General features: G+C 48.2%; 2 protein-coding genes across 3 annotated transcripts; both read left to right on the forward strand.

Moving 5' to 3' along the window:
- The first annotated feature begins 4,215 nt into the window (after window positions 1-4,215).
- Window positions 4,216-8,402, forward strand: LOC123128728 (probable E3 ubiquitin-protein ligase XBOS32). The gene is made up of 11 exons (XM_044548815.1): window positions 4,216-4,338; window positions 4,470-5,177; window positions 5,309-5,368; window positions 5,480-5,551; window positions 5,633-5,808; window positions 5,882-6,042; window positions 6,154-6,212; window positions 6,301-6,347; window positions 6,434-6,574; window positions 7,042-7,133; window positions 7,396-8,402. Exons 2-11 carry the CDS (start codon window positions 4,983-4,985, stop codon window positions 7,893-7,895), a joined length of 1,503 nt encoding a protein of 500 aa, XP_044404750.1. The 5' UTR covers window positions 4,216-4,338; window positions 4,470-4,982; the 3' UTR covers window positions 7,896-8,402.
- Window positions 8,403-11,050: 2,648 nt separating this feature from the next.
- Window positions 11,051-15,600, forward strand: LOC123128729 (U4/U6.U5 small nuclear ribonucleoprotein 27 kDa protein). Of its 2 annotated transcripts, XR_006463406.1 has the most exons (3): window positions 11,051-11,734; window positions 15,035-15,307; window positions 15,386-15,600. XR_006463406.1 is itself a non-coding variant. In XM_044548816.1 (2 exons), the coding sequence occupies exon 1, from the start codon at window positions 11,143-11,145 to the stop codon at window positions 11,728-11,730; it is 588 nt and encodes a 195-aa protein (XP_044404751.1). In that variant the 5' UTR covers window positions 11,051-11,142; the 3' UTR covers window positions 11,731-11,734; window positions 15,035-15,341. The 2 variants fall into 2 exon arrangements, 1 of the variants encoding a protein (XP_044404751.1); XM_044548816.1 differs by lacking the exon at window positions 15,386-15,600 and having other exon boundaries at window positions 15,035-15,341.
- The last annotated feature ends 570 nt before the right edge of the window (window positions 15,601-16,170 follow it).

Consider the following 16,170-nt stretch of genomic DNA (forward strand, 5'->3'; position numbering starts at 1 on the left):
GGCCGGCGCGAGCTCCCCCACGCGCGCGCGCACGGATCGGTTGGCCTTGGCCGGCGGAGGGGTTTGACATGGAAGAGGGAGACCCGAGGCGACGGCGACCGGTGGGTGCATGGCGGGCCCTTCCTTCCAAAGTCTTCTCCTACCTACCCGGCCTCGATCGGCTCCTCTGCCGCCACCCATGCGGCCTCGGGGGACGGGAGCCGTGTACCGCTCGATCGGTCAACGTTAATTGTTCTTCTCCTCCGTGACACGAGAAACTAGCTTGTTTAATGGTCTCCATCGGGATTCTCAGCCGGCTCCGGAGTTCCAAGCTTCGATCAAGCTGTCATATTCGTGGCTAAACAGCCTAAACTAGAGTTTACTGCTCCTAGTCCACGCGTGCCAAAGAGGAGCTCGGCGTGCTGTACCAAAAAATCCATCAAGTGTGCTCGAGAGTTCATTTCTTCTAAAACAAAATTTCAGTCAGCTGTGCAGGGGGTGGTGACGGTGGCGATCGCGGAGCACACGCAATGGAGTTGGAGGCTGCCCTAGACGGACGGAGGCAGGAACTAGAGAGGAAACGTAGCTTCTTATATTGGGCGGTGTTGTCGCTTAGAGTCTGTTCTCTGCACCTAGCGCCTTGTAAATGATACGTATTCTCTATTCTACCTTAATGAAAACTATTGCTTGTTCTTGAAAATGTACGTGCTACTGGATCCATGATCAACCACACCACACGCCTGACGAAATGGCCAAACACACACACACAACCACCATTGGCGCCCGGACAAATCCGATGCGTACGTCCTGGCTCACCTGTGCTCCCATAGTACTACTTGAGCGGGTATCACAAGCAAGAAGCAACAAGACGGTGGTTAGTGAGAGTGGATCCCCGAACTAATTAGCAGTTGGTGCTACCTCAGCGTGTTTGTTTTAATAACGGACCTGAACCCCCAGCAGCAGCTGTTCTGCAGAGCACAGGGACCGAGTGGTTTGCTACTACGTCTACCGTCTACGTGCTCCTCCTCACAGGAACAGCTCCAAGGAGTTGCAGCCACGCCATGCCAGTCCAAGGGGACAGTATAACCATAACCAGCAGATCGACGGATCATCATCATCATCATCATTCGTTTTCTCGAGGACGGATGCTGCTACGTGCAAACTGCAGCAAAAGCAAGGGACAAGAAACAATAGGATTGTAGAGAAGTGTCCATGGACGGTACTGGCTTCTTCTTGTTGGAGCAGGGCCGACGACGGCCCGGCGTTGTGGTCCACACTCCACACGCAGTGCTTCTGTCTGCCTCGGCCCGGTAGTGGCCGTCCTGTGAACCCATCAAAGCCCAGGTCGGTATTTTTTCCCTGGCGAGTTGTTGTATCGAGTCAGTCCATCAGTAATTATCAAGAGAGAAAACGGCCTGTACGTACTTGTCTCCCCCACAGACGCACACAATGGCTGTAGCCATGGTGTTAAACAAGGTGATCTTCCGGGCAGGCTGCCACAGTGACAGTGTGCAGGCAGAAGCCAATGATCTGCAGTGCAGTTTATCGATGATTGGTATGGAGGAGGTCGATGGATCCGGTGGAGTGAGGCTGCTGCAGTGTAGGCAGTCTGTCTGACGGCACTAGTAGCGGAGGCCTTGCAGTTTTACAAGCGTAGATAGATTTGTAAAAATCACACCAAGCGGCGAGCTTGGTCAGCCATCATCAGAAATTTGCAATCATAGATTTGTAAAAATCACTGTATAAACAAAAAGTGTGGTCTTGTGCAAGTACTAATTGCCAATTTTTTTCTAGATAATTTCGGCCTCCTGCTGAATTCGTCTGTTATGCTCGCTCCTTTGCGCGGTATTGGACAGGTCTTCAGAATGAGGAGGGAGAAGGATCACCGGGGCAAGGTTCAGCTGCCTTGCAGTCTGAAGCCCTTGAGATGCATGCCAATGGAGGAGGGGGGAGAAGGATCAGAGGAGGAATGCCAGAGGACCAAGATCAAGATGATGATGAGAAATCTGACGCACACCAGTGAAGATCAGTATTGCTGATTGCTTGATGCCTATGTCTATGTGTTTCCTTTTTGGCAGTTTGCTAGAATGCAGGACTACTGTAATAGGCTAGTTGGAGGTTATGATGGGCCTAGCTTTTGGTCTGTGTAGGGAACTGGTAGCGGTGTATGCGGCAGTTTCAACCTCTTTCACTGTTTGTTATCGTTTATCATTTCCTTTGCAAGACACTTGCGAATTTGGACGCGGTTTTACCTTTTTGGTCTGTTATCCACTGGTAATGGAACCCGATCCCATGTTGGATCGAATGGAATTTCTAGATAATTTTGTGGACCAGAAGAGTACTCTCCTAACCCTCAACTTTGAAATGCATTCTTTCCTATGCACGCTGAGCCACAGCCGCTCCCATGTCGTCACTGACTATGCTTTGCAATCTTCTCTCAGCCATGCCCTTGTCACCACTATACCTAGCCATACCTCGGGCCGGGCCGGGCCAAGCCCGACGCAAAAAACCCAGGCTCCGGCCCGCCCCGCCCCGGTCATCGGGCCTGTTTTCTGGGCCCAAGCCCGGCCCGACCTTCAAAAAAGTGCAAAAACGACCCATCGGGCTAAAAATCTAGGCCCGAGCCCGGCCCGGGAGCAGCGTCGGCCCGGGCCGGGTCGGGCTTTTTCGGGCCGGGCTGGCTGGGCCGGGCTTCCCATGCCCAAGTATAGTCACCACATATCCGGTGCCCGCGCTGTAATTTGACTGTTGTGTGAGGGTATATTCACCAATTTTGTTTGAAGAATCACTATGGCGCGAGGAGGGGGTATCAGCACCTAAATAAAATTGTGCAAAAGTATTCCAATACTAGGCTCCTAACCTTCCTTGTGGAAGGTTATTGGTCGTAATATATGAAGTGCTTTGAACATCACAAGCTTACAACAAATATGAAAAGCCAAAAAAGATGAAAAGAACAAAGAAAACATGGAACGAAGCTCTATAGGGCAAGAGTACTCTATGACTATCGCCAAGGAGATTGTCACAATAAGTGCAATCAGAAGTGTCATTGGCGCCGTTGGAGGGCATCACGAGTCGTGATGTTGCAAATTACAACATCACCAGCTTGCTTAGCTGAATCCATTAGGAGTCTGTGAGGAGGAGATGCAAGACAACGAGTGTTATCGGCAATGTAAACATGCCTTACTCCATCGAGACAATAGTTCAAACACATCTCTCATCGGCCAATCTCATGCCATCACTGCGTGGTAATCTACTAATACCATTGAAGGGTCTTGCAAATTCCACCAATAACAACATGAACATTGAGGTAATCTACTTCCTGCAAAAAAAACGTTGAGCACTTTACAAACTAGGGTTTGGAAATCCATGTCTTTAGAGAGTGTCGATCAACTGAGACTCCACCAAAAGCACGAAACTCACTACATTGCCATCAACCATCACCACCAGACACATATGAGCTTGGGTGGCAAAACAAAGAGCCAATGCCAAAGTCCACATAAGAACAATGAGGCGTAGCAAATGACAGCTCTACGACCCCGAGCGGCGGCAGCGCCCATCCCCCCATCAACACCGTCATTGAGGACATCGAAGCACAACAAGGATATGAGTGGAGTTCCTCTACGATGCCTCTAGGAAGTAGAATGGCTCTCACATCCACCTTTGTTGCAGAGTTCTTCTCTCTCAGGTTCTAGCTGATGTAGCATCGGTGACACTTTTACTTTGCAATTCAATAGCGTGTAGAGGTTACGTGAACCATGTTTTAAAGCAGTGACATCGCTCCTGTGTTGGAGGCGACTATGCTCCATAATCGTAACCACTCTGTTGAGATCACCTTTGCGAGTCTTGCCGCGTCGATGACACTCTGCGCCGTGACTCATCGATGCGTCATGTATGACGTTGGCATTGATTGTATTCTAAAATTCGGTTGGGGTATATGCAGTAGCAAATAACCACGGGGACGAGGTGTTCTCTCTCAGTCTTCGCTCGATGTAGCGTTACCGCTACGCCTTATTTGCAATCAATTGCGCGCGAGGTTGACATTGATTGCATTCTAAAATACAATGAGATATACCAAGCAACAAATAATAATCGGTCCGACGTGGTCTTCTCCCTCGGTCTTCTATCGCCCTAGCGTTATCGGTACCTTTCATTTGCAATCAATAAATAGCGCGGGAGGCTGTCGCTGACCACGTCCGTAAATCACAAGGGGCGATTATCTAATAGCAAACACATCTATCTATCTCAAAAACCAAAGAAAAAGCAAACTCCATGATGGATAAACAGAGGTAAACAATAGGGAGGGGGACACCAAATGTGAGCTTTGTCACCCACAACTATCTATCTTGCAGGTTGGAAAAGGTAAAGCAAGCCATGTCTTATCTTGTTTGTTGAGATCAGAGTCGCCATCGCACATCGCCGTGGTGATTTAATTCAAATTTAAATCCAAGTCATTATCGTTCGTTGATTAGTTGCTGTTCTATTTTTCTAAGCCGATATAAAGTTTTTGGAAGCACCACTGTGTACGCCGGAGAGGGACGTGCCGTGGAGATTTCCCTGCCACCACCACCCTCCGCACTGCATCTCGTCGACGTCGCCGTCTCCATCAGATCATTTATTCCGTCCACCTGCCTCGCCCTCGCCGAATTGCAAGCCCGCGTTCGTGCAAATCGCCCCCCACATCCATCCCCCCATCGCTGGAATCGCGGGCGGGCGGGCGCTCTGAGGATCGAGGCGGCGTCCGCCAGTGATTCCCCCTCCGGTCTCCTGCTTTTCTTGCCGGGATTTGGGGCTGATTCGGAGGGGAATTGCCGGTCTCGGTCCCGCTCGCCTCGATCGGGACCAGCGAGCCACCCCGGCGGTTCTTGGGGACGGCGGGTTCTTGCCATCTTTCCCCAACGGCGCCCCCCTGATTTTTGAGGAATTCGGGGAGCATTTGATACGAGGCCTTCCCGTGCGCCAAAGGAAAGGTGCTCTGGCCGTGAAGACCGCGTCTTTGGGCATCCATGGGGTTCCTCAGCCTCGTGGGCAACTCCTTCGGGTGCTCGGCCTCCGGCGAGCGCCTCGTCTCCGCTGCCCGGGACGGCGACCTGCAGGAGGCGCGCGCGCTCCTCGAGTACAACCCCCGGCTGGCCCGCTACTCCACATTCGGCGGCCGCAACTCGCCGCTGCACTACGCCGCGGCGCAGGGTCACCATGAGGTAATGTCATTTTGTCTTCCAGACTGGCTAAAATGTTGACACTTATGCATTCAAAAGAACTTGTTGACAATTTGTGCTGATTGGGCAAAGGAACCACACTCACATTTGTCTGTTGCTGTTCCCATGTCTAGATTGTTTCTCTGTTGCTCGAATCCGGCGTGGAGATCAACCTCAGGAATTATAGGGGGCAGGTAAACTCAATCTCTGCTAGTGCATTTTTGTAATTTTCATTCAGTTCGACATCGGAGATGAAGTTGGTCAGTAACCTGTACTGAATCCTGTATGTTTCTGATTATGTGTAGACTGCTCTGATGCAAGCCTGCCAATATGGCCACTGGGAGGTTGTTCAGACACTGATGCTCTTCAATGCAAATGTGAGCATTTTTCTTGCTGTTTCACTGCTATTCATTTTACTGCTTGGATATGTAGTCCTGAGGCGGCGAAATGTCTTTCAGATCCACAGGACAGATTATTTGAATGGCGGGACTGCTATCCATTTTGCTGCACTGCATGGTCATGCCCGGTGCCTTCGTCTCGTGCTTGCAGATTATGTGCCAAGCATCCCAAACTTCTTAAACCAGACGAACCACAGATCGTCTGAGGAAGTTTCAGATGCTGATTTTGATGATGAGTATGTTGGGTCCATTCCTTGTTTCTCATTTATTTCTTAAATGAATCATGCAGTGACATACCTGTCTTGGCAGTGGTTTGGTCAAGATGGTAAACTGGAAAGCAGATGGAGGCCTAACCCCGCTTCATATGGCAGCGTTAAATGGCCATGTAGAGTGTGTACAGTTGTTATTGGACCTGGGAGCATCTGTTTCTGAGGTCACCATTGAAGATGGAACAACTATCGACCTTATAGGTATTTCACAACTGTTTTTCTGTTCAACTCAATAGGTATTTTTCAGCTTTATACTTCAATGCATATATGATGGTGTTAGAACTTCTAAATTCCTTTGCTTTCATCTGACAGGATCAGGTAGCACCCCACTTCATTATGCTGCGTGTGGTGGAAATGCTGTATGTTGTCAAGTATGTTCTGCTAATCTGAAGGCAACTTTGCTGTTTAGATGTATGATGATTTTCTCAATATCCGCTAACCATGCACTGTTGAATGCAGCTTCTTATTGCTCGAGGAGCCAACCTTGCTGCCAAAGATGCTAGTGGGTATGATTTTGAATTTATTCTACATACAAAGAATTGTCAGTCCTTTTGAACTCATTATGATTTGGTTGTTCATTTGCCCTATGCAGCTCAACACCATTAATGGTAGCTCAGTCATGGCATAGAAACTCTATTGAGGAAATTTTGAGTAATGAGCCAGGGGGTCAAATACGTACTCTTCCTTCTCCATATTTGTGCCTCCCACTTATGAGTATCATGAACATTGCCAGGTCAGTGCGTACTAAATCTTGCAAAAAGCTGAACTTTCTGCTTTCCAGTTGGCCTGCTCATGTGCAAATTGAGTTTGTTTAGCTCTAGAAGAAGTATGCAATAAGTTTTTGAGGCTGTCCGTATCTTTGATTGAGAAGGCCGGGCACAATATCTCCATTATCGAAAACAAGAAAGTCTGCTGCTAAATAGGTTATCTTCCCTTTTCTGTAGTCTGCGTTTGAAAAAATGTAATAGAGAAATGAACATTATTTCCTATAAGTTGTCATCTGTTGCTGTTCATATATGTATTATTGACTTGCATAATTATTGGTCTCTTATAGTATGATCAGGCTGCTATGTTGTCCCTAACCCTGGAAACATGAAGATTGTGGCTTCTATTTTTTAACACTCCCATATTAAACTACTGTCCAGTGTTTATTGTGGTTAGTGGTAACATCTGATGGTTAGGTGTCTATTTGCTTTGTAGGGAGTGTGGTTGGAGGTACCTAAACAAGTCACCTGTATGTATTGACCCATGTGCCGTCTGCTTAGATGGGAGCTGCTCTGTTGCTGCAGAAGGTATGCAGTGAAATATAGTCGTACATCTTACTCACATGCTATTATAGTTTAAGCAAACTGTCAGATTACGGGAAATGATTTCATCTTCAACAAAAGGACATCAAAGTACTTGTAGCATGAGTGTCATATGAAGTTCATCAATCAGCTCACACTTTATGTTCTGGCACATATCCACTTGGTAACTCAACAACCGCAGGGAGTACAAAAGTAAGCATGTTGTCTTGCTTTCGGTTAATGACTGCGAGCCTTTTCACCTGTGCAGGATGCAAGCATGAGTTCTGCACCAGATGCGCCCTGTACCTCTGCTCGACCAGCTACACGTCGGCGAACCCCGCGGGCGCCATACCGTGCCCGCTCTGCCGGCACCCGATCACCTCCTTCGCGGTGCTCCCCGGCACGAGCCCGATAAGGGAGCAGCTCCCTCGGAACAGCCTCTCGCTGTCGTTCTGCGCGACGTGCCCGGCGGTGAGCTCCGACTCGGCGGCCCCTGGTGGAGGCCATCCGTACCGGGCCAGCAGCGAGCTCCACTGCGGCGGGGGCATGCGCATGCCGCCGATGGGGTCGTCGTCGTTCCGGTCCCTGAGCTGCCAGGCGATGAAGCTGAACCCGTCCTTCTGCATGGGCGCCATGGACACCAACCCGTGCCTCATCCGGTGCTCGCGGTTCGGGTCGAGCCTGGGCCGGTCGGCGTCCCACGGCGAGACCAACCGGCGAGGGGCGTGGCCCGTGACATTCAGCCCCATAGTCGCCACCAGCAGCTGATGAACACCATCCGGTTTCTGCCAGTTTTTGCGGCTTTTTTCGAAAGGGTGTCACATTTTGCCTGTTAGTTTGGCTGGCTGCCCCCCTCCTATCTATTTTTACCGCGGCGGGGCGGTCGAAATCCCTCCCCTGTTGGTGTCTATCATATCATGAGTAGATTTGTAGCAACATATGGAAATGGAACTATTCCTACCTACATGGGTTTGTAAATAACCTTGTGCTTTTTGGGCGAGCGATTGGGATGCAGTGGCATTGCTTTTGTTTGAACCGGTGGTTGAATGGCTGCGAGTGGCCGGCACAAAGGGAGGGGCGGGCGGCGCTGGTCGCCGTTGGTACAGCCCTGCATGTTTTATGTTGCAGTGCTTTTGGTGGCTCCGGTAACTGTCCGTCGCCCTCTCCATCTCCATGTGCTGCGCTGCACGTACTGCCGTCTGCCGGAGCACTTGTTTATGATTGTTGCCATGCATTCCTGTTGCTGCTGTCATCAAGAAGAGTTCATTGGAGATACTGGTACAATTCCGATCTTTCCTTTGTGATTATGATTAGAGTAGTACACTGCTGGTCCTCCGACATTACAGGTGTAGAAGAATGATGGCGTTGCCCCGATGAACTGATTTGGCCGAGGTGGTTCGCATGATGGAAACCTGGCTGCAGGAACTTCTCCACAGATTTTATATTTCTCAAGTCACTTTTGCGTATTTTAAGAGCCGCGCGCACGTCCAGGCATAACGGCCGGGCTGCGAGGCTGTGAATGAGCGACCGGAGATCAATCACCCTACAACACTACACGGAATCGTTGCCGTCCGTTTGGCGTGCTCGGCTTTGATCTTCTTCAGCGCCACGACCACATCGCACATCGTCATCCTCTGGTCAGCCGAGTCGCTGGATCAAAGCAAACCTAGCTCCAACACGGGCGCGAGAAGGTCATCGTCCAAGCTTCCGCCAGAAAGGCAGGATCCTTGCAGTAGTTGGCCGCCCACGACCCGAAGAAGCTCCGCGGGGAATGCCTAAGGGACCCACTGCCGGAGGGTCAACTGTGCGCCGAACATGGCGTCCGTGGGTCTCCTCCCGGTGAAGACTTCAAGAAGCATGATTCCGTAGCTGAACACGTCGCTCTTCCGCGATGCTTTTTCGAGAGACCCGTACTCTACGCAATAAAACTGTAAATGGAAATTAGTCACTCAACCATATTGATTTAGGTGGATACATAATCTATAAGTGGTTGATTGAGCATGATAACAAGAGGTGGCTGATTAGGTACTTGGTGCCATGTACCCAACTGTTCCAGGCATGCTCGCACATGTCGTGCAGTTGTCCTCTAGAATTAACCTTGCAATGCCAAAGTCTGCTACGTGCGCCCCCATCTCCTCGTCAAATAGCATGTTGCTAGGCTTCAAGTCACGGTGCAAGATCAACTCATTGTGATCGTGATGGAGGTACTCCATTGCTATGGACACGTTGAGCATGATGCCTAGTCTCTCAAGGAACCCTAGGCGGCATGAACTCTGAGACTGGTGTAGGAGCATCTCCAAGCTACCATTTGGCATGTACTGAAGCACTAGTGCTCTAAAGTCAAGGTTGGAACACGTGCTGAGTATCTTTATCAGGTTGCGGTTTCGCACCATGTGAAGCACTTGACACTCGGAGTCAAAACTTCGGCTGGCCTGCTCCAGTTACATGTCGAGAACTTTTACTGCGACCATCAAGCGACTACTCAGTTGCCCCTTGAAGACTTTTCCAAAGTTTCCCGATCCCAAGATGTTGTCTTCACTGAAATTATTGGTGGCAAGCATGAGCTCATGGTAGGAGACTATCTGATGTCCTATGACATCAATTGGATCAATAGAGCCGTTGTTATCTCCCTTCTTAAGTTTCTTCATGAACCATAGGTAGAAACAAATAGCAATGGCGCCAACAGTTAGTGTAAGTGTTGGGAGTGAAAACTATAGCAAGTGTCTATTACTTGAGCGTGGTATATCAAGGCATGGCGGAAATCCTAGGCGTGGAGCACCACATAACTCGGAATTCCGAATCAAAGATTGCAATGTGAGATATGAGAAAACACCACCCGCAGGTATTTGCCCTTCTAGCCTATTGAATGAGAGGTTCAAGGTAGTCAAGTAAGTAAAGTTGGCAAGGAACATGGGGACGGTGCCCGAGAGATTTTTAAATGAGAGGTCTAATGATGTTAAGCCTTTTAGTTTTTCGAGATGTCCTGGAATTGAGCCTTTGAAGGAGTTATGAGATAGATTTAGGTAGGCTAGCATATTGATTTCTCCAAATGTTTCTGGGATACTTCCTACCAAAAAGTTGGAAGAAAGGTCCATTCGATACGTTTGCTTTAGATGTGAAGCATCAATAGGTAGTGCATCAACAGAGGAATTGTGAGAAAAATTCAGTAGGATAAGTTTATGTAGGTTGAAAAGTCTCTTGGGTATCGTTCAACTTAGTTGGTTAAAAAATCATTGATTTTTTTGATTTTTTTTACGAATATGAAAAAAGTTTACCGAACCAGTAAAAAGAAAATAGAAAAAAGGAAAAAGAAAAAAGAAAAAAAGGAAAAAAAAGGAAGAATAAAGATATGGAAGTAATCACGTGAGATTTGGTGGCGGGGTGGTTATTGCATCCTAGTTTGAAGCATGAGGTCGCCGGTTTGAGCCGTAACACACGAGTAATGCTACACATACATAAGTTTACATGGGTTTCACAAACAGATGGGTTGTGATTGGAGGTTAAGGGGAAGGAGGTGCCCACCCCTGTGAAAATCAGGGAGGGAGTGGTTAGTTAGAAAGAAAAAATCCTAGTCAGCATGTAATTGCGTGTAACTCTTTGTATGTTTAGCATTATCGGTAACACACACCCACACTTTTTTTTCCGTTTTGGAAAACAGAAAAGAGTAGATGGGTCACCCCGCACGGAGGGGGGGGGGGTATGTGCCCATTTACGAAAACGCCAATAACGGATGCCTTCAGCGCCGAATAGGGTTTGCCGTTGGCTTGTTCGCCAGCATGCACCGTGCTATTTTTTTTAAACAGCCCAAACTCAGAGGGGCTGGTGGGCCGGCCTGTTTGCTTATTTTGCCGTGCCTGGACCGGGGAGTGCGGCCCGGCACGGTCCCAAAATGAATTTCCCCAAAGTCGGCCGCACGCGACACCGCCCTTTTTTTTTTCTTTCTCTTTGGAACCCCGACGAGAGGCCGAAGGAGCAAGCCCTAGCTGGTCCGAATCCCCCCCTCCTCGCCGAACAAATGTCCGACCGCCGCCGCGACAAGGAGAGGCCCCGCGAGCGCGGCGGCTACGACCAGCCGCGGGAGCGCGACCACGACGCCGACCGCCACCGCGACCGGGACCGGGACCGGGACTGCGACGTCGACCGCCACCGCGACCGGGACCGCGACCGCGACCGGGACTACCGCCGCGCCCGCAAGCGCTCCCGCTCCCCCTCCCCCTCGGCCGACAGGGACCGCTCCCGCCGCCGCCGCTCCCACTCCCACTCCCACCCCCACCGGTCCCGCTCCCCCGACGCCGGCCGCCACAAGCGCCGCCGCGAGGTGTCGCCCGTCGCCGACCCGAAGGAGGACAGGAAGCCGGACCCCCCCTCCGCCCCCAAGGCCGCCGAGGAGCCGGCCCCGGTTGGTGACGGGGACGTGGACGCCGAGGAGCTGGAGATGATGAAGATGATGGGGATCCCCGTCGGGTTCGACTCCACCAAGGGTAAGTACGTCCCCGGCGCCGACGTCAGCGGCGTGCGCGCCGTCACCAAGCGCCAGCCGCGGCAGTACATGAACCGCAGGGGCGGGTTCAACCGTCCCCTGCCGCCCGAGGTCAACCGCTGAGGAGGTAGGCTTCCTGATTTTCCTTGCCCTTTTTCGTTTCAACTGTAATTGATTTCAGTTCTGCATTTGCTTGCCTGTAGCTTACGGCCCAATGTGAATGATAGCGAAAAGCATGTACTGTAGATCTCTTGAATATGCGTGGAGTGTAACTATGCTAAACCTGTTCCGCTATTTGTGAATTTTGAATTATACTATTGTGCAAAGAACTCTTTATATCCTGAAAAAAAGTTACAGAGCATCATGTTGAACTGATGTAGAACAAGGGCACAGCTCAAATTGTAGCGACGAGCATATAATCATGTTAATTCTGACTCTTTACTGAATGGGGTGCACCGTATAAATGCTAAACTTTCTGACTCGTATGTTAAATGTCTGTTTGCTGTCTTCTCTTTCGGGTACATACAAATGCGGATAGTGGGGTTAGAAATTGTAGAGCCATAGAAGGAAACATCTTGGGCATATACTTTGAAGTTAACATCATAGTTCTTTCTTGTTCATCTATTTGATTGAATCCCCACGTTTCTAGTAGTTCATCATTTTCTGTTTGTAGGCTATCTTCATTACGGTATTGCTTATTGGTCTGACCTACTGTCTGCTTCACCTGTCAAAAATTTATGGAACATGTCTGCTTTCCAAAATTCAACTTCAAAACCATTTTGTTATTTCTCTGTAGTCGAAATCCTACTAATCAGGTATGTTGTTGGTAAATCTATTCAAGTAAAGTCCTTCAGATCCTGGGGATGATGGTGCTCCTTTCACCTATTTGTCACTGACAAGGTTATGCTTAATTGCTATATAGGATTACTGACTATAGGAAATGATATGTTTTAAGTTTTATCTAGTTCCGAGCAATAGCGTGACAGCATATCTGATATTTGTAAACCCTTCACTTGCCTTGAAGCTTATTATCATAAATCTATTCCTGAACAAAACTCTTTTCTTTTTATATTTGTTCCTTGACACAACTCAGTGTTTGCTGTACAGGGCTCTGTACTTCTAGCCTGTTATTACATTGATTGAGTTTTTCATATCCTGTTGAGATCGTACAATATGATTTCAGATATAAAACGTGTAAAAAAAGTCCGATAAGAGGAATCCCCAAGGCTTGTGAGCAATACCTCTCCAGACAGATTTAGCATGAGACTGAAAATAATTTTCTATAAGCCATCAGTTTTCGAACTTAAATCTCCTTTTGGGCTTGTGAAATTATTATCAGTAGACACCAAAATAGGTGTATGATCACTGATGATGATAGAACCTTATAAACATCAGTGTTAGGGAAGAAGCCACAGCATTCAGCATTAACCAAGCACCTCTCTAGATTTTCATAAGGGCATGTACAATGGTGGCATATGGTTACATATGCCCCATGACAAAAAGTAATTTGAAGCACCTACATCTATTTTTTCTCCCCAATGCAAGCTACCATTAGTGGGTCTCATTAAGAAATAGAAAATAAAAGCTTTAGTACACATGCATCTCTACTTTTTACTCCAGCATTTTCAGCTTTTGTCACCGGACCACACTTTTTCTCTTCAAGCACCCGCCTCCTGAAGAGGATCCCGCTTCCCTATCCGAACCTACTTTACGTCATATCCGATCCTACATGGCATGTGAGGCATCACCTTGAGGCTATGCATTGTACATGCCCTAAATAGGTTCTGCTTGTTAGTCCAAGTATAAGCAGGACCACTAAAAACTAAATCAATTAGGCCACACTGCTTAACAAGGTCACAAAATGCACGCATATGGTATATATTAACATTAGGAGAGCTTTTGGTTTTTTAGAGGAAAAGGGCCACAGCCCCTGCTCCATTACTCAGAACGAAGCAAAGGTCTCAGTTTATTACAAGGGTAGCACGCGGAAGCCAGCAGCTCACTGCTTCAGCCAAAAGCACCACACCAGGCGCTACAGAAAACAGAAACTAGTCCTGAAGACAACATAAAAGGAAACGCCCACATGGCTCACACAGCCTAAATATTCAGATAGCACCCACAGCTATAGTAGCAAACGACAAACACACGGCCAGCATCTACTCACATCGAAGCCTTTTCCCGTCTTCCCACTTCAGCCAGGATCTGGCCACATCAGAAGAGGGGGGCTTCTTGCCAGCAGCTCCAGTTCTTTCGAACACCACTCCAGCCTGCCCTTGACATGGCCTGAGGATAGGCATCCCCACGTAGATAGATTCAGCGCAGTTTTTCGCCATATAACCTGCATCCCAGGCCAAGCAACAGGATTGAAAACCGTGTCATTGTGAGTTTTCCAGATAGCCCACAGACCAGCTGCATGAATAATATTAATTGCAGCAAATCCATCTCCTCTAGACCAACAGGAAGAGAAAGACATCATATTGATATCCCCTCCATATCCAGTTAGTCTAGAAATAGCTTTCCAGAATTCAGCTGCAATAACACACCCAAAAAATAAGTGATAGCAAGACTCCAGCTCAGCAGCAATAGGAGAGCTTTTGTCTACATCATAGAGAGTGTTGTTGAGATCTCCCATAGATAAGATAGGCTTGCCTAAGTTATCATACACAAAAGAGGCAATTTGATCCCAGATCTGACTAGTTTGACGGTGGGGGAGCACCGTAGACGCAAACTAGTGCAAACTCTACCCTAGTGGCCATTCTTACAACCGAGGCTAATACTTCACGAAAGCTAGAAGTATGAACATTAACTTGGACATCATCATTCCACATGGGCCATAGACTTCCTGAGCCCCCCTGATGGAATTACTACACTATCAACATTCGACAACATCGAAACAGTTAATTAGATTAGCCGTATTAACATTAGAAGATTTGATTTCTGAAACGTAGGTTACCTGAGCATTAGTGGAGCACATAAGATTGGCAAGATATTCCCAATTTTTTACTGCCGAGATCCCTATCCAAGCCCCAGCAGTTCCAAGCGATTAGCCTCATGGCGCCTCAAGGGCTGGTGCCACTGCCCCATCCACATCCACATCTTCATCGTACGGATCTTGTTCAATTGAATGTAATGTCTGTAAGTAGATTTTTTTTTGAAGTTGCTTTGTTGATTATACATTTATGGTATTAGAACTGATTGATGTTGTTAATGGATTTTGCTCTGATGCTTTTGTCATGGGGATAAGCTTGTTTCAGATTTTTTGGATCTCCTTAGTAATATGTGGACTATTTATTAGTTGCACTCCTTCAAGTTAGCTCACTCTCAGGAAATTGTTCAACTCATGGATATGTACCACAACTGCGCCCACATTGTTAACGAGTACTGTTCATTTTCTGCTTAGCTAATGGAAACGTATGGCCTTTTGCAGGATCATGTATCAATGCAGTATACCTCGTTGCCGGATTGCAAACTTGCAGTGGACTATTTGACTTCTTCGCCGGCCATAGCAAGGGTTGAGCTTCTACTGTCTACCAAGCATGTATAACCTTGATGGCTAGTTACTTTGCCAAACTTTGAAGACTAAAGACATGTAGTTCTCGTTTTCATCATTTGCTCTGTCGACAATCCAGGAAAAGATATTGGTGGCGTGTTTTTGGAAATGTGGTTTAGAAATTTACATGATGTTTCTGCACATAATTTGGTGAGCATCAAGAGCAATGTTTGTGTATCTCAACCGTTTCTTAATTGCCTGTGCTTAACATTTCTGTTTCTATCTTAGTATGTTTTTCAGGCATGCACCACATGGAATGGAACTTCTTGTGATGATTGCATATGTGGCTGCAGCATTATTACAGTTATGAAGATCATAATATGCTGTTCTATGTATCTGTGGTATCATTGTTTTCACCGGACAACTGTGTCATTTTACCTGTTTCTTTGTGCTAAATTGGATTGATCTATGTCGGTGAATCATCAATGCAACAGGGGGAAAAAGAAGTCGTTATTCCTTACAGCTGGTTAATATACAGGAATAGTTAGATTTTCACTAGGTAAATGTTTGCCCCTGGAGAATCATTCTCCTCTGAAGTAGCAAACGATGTCCCACCTCCTCATGGCTCTCCCCAGCTGGAACTTCACAGGCAGGCACCCTTCAAACCCACCTTGATCTGCCCGGCGCTTGAGACTCCGTCGTCGCCGCCTGTCTTTATCATCAGTGAGTCGCGCGCTCTGCATCGCCGGCGACGGGCACAGCGGCGGGAGGGCGCCCTCCCTTGGCGGGCTCTTGGGCTTCCCTGGCTCGTCCTCCCACCCAAACGGTACCTTCCCGGTTGCCGCGGAGTACACCCTCATAGACCGTCCCAGCTCATCGCTGCCAGAGCAGTGCTGCAGGAGATGGGTCGGCGAGGTGGTGGCCTCCATGGATTTCGCCTTCGCTTTCTTCTGCTTTCGCCTCTCGTCGCACTCTCCTGTGATTTTTGCTTATGGTCTTAACTGCGATTTCACCTCTGGTCTGACTCTCTTGGTGCAACGGCACGGCGGAGGAAGACCAGTTTATATAGGGCC

The sequence above is a fragment of the Triticum aestivum genome, chromosome 6A, assembly GCF_018294505.1.
Source record: "Triticum aestivum cultivar Chinese Spring chromosome 6A, IWGSC CS RefSeq v2.1, whole genome shotgun sequence".
Lineage (NCBI taxonomy): Eukaryota > Viridiplantae > Streptophyta > Magnoliopsida > Poales > Poaceae > Triticum > Triticum aestivum.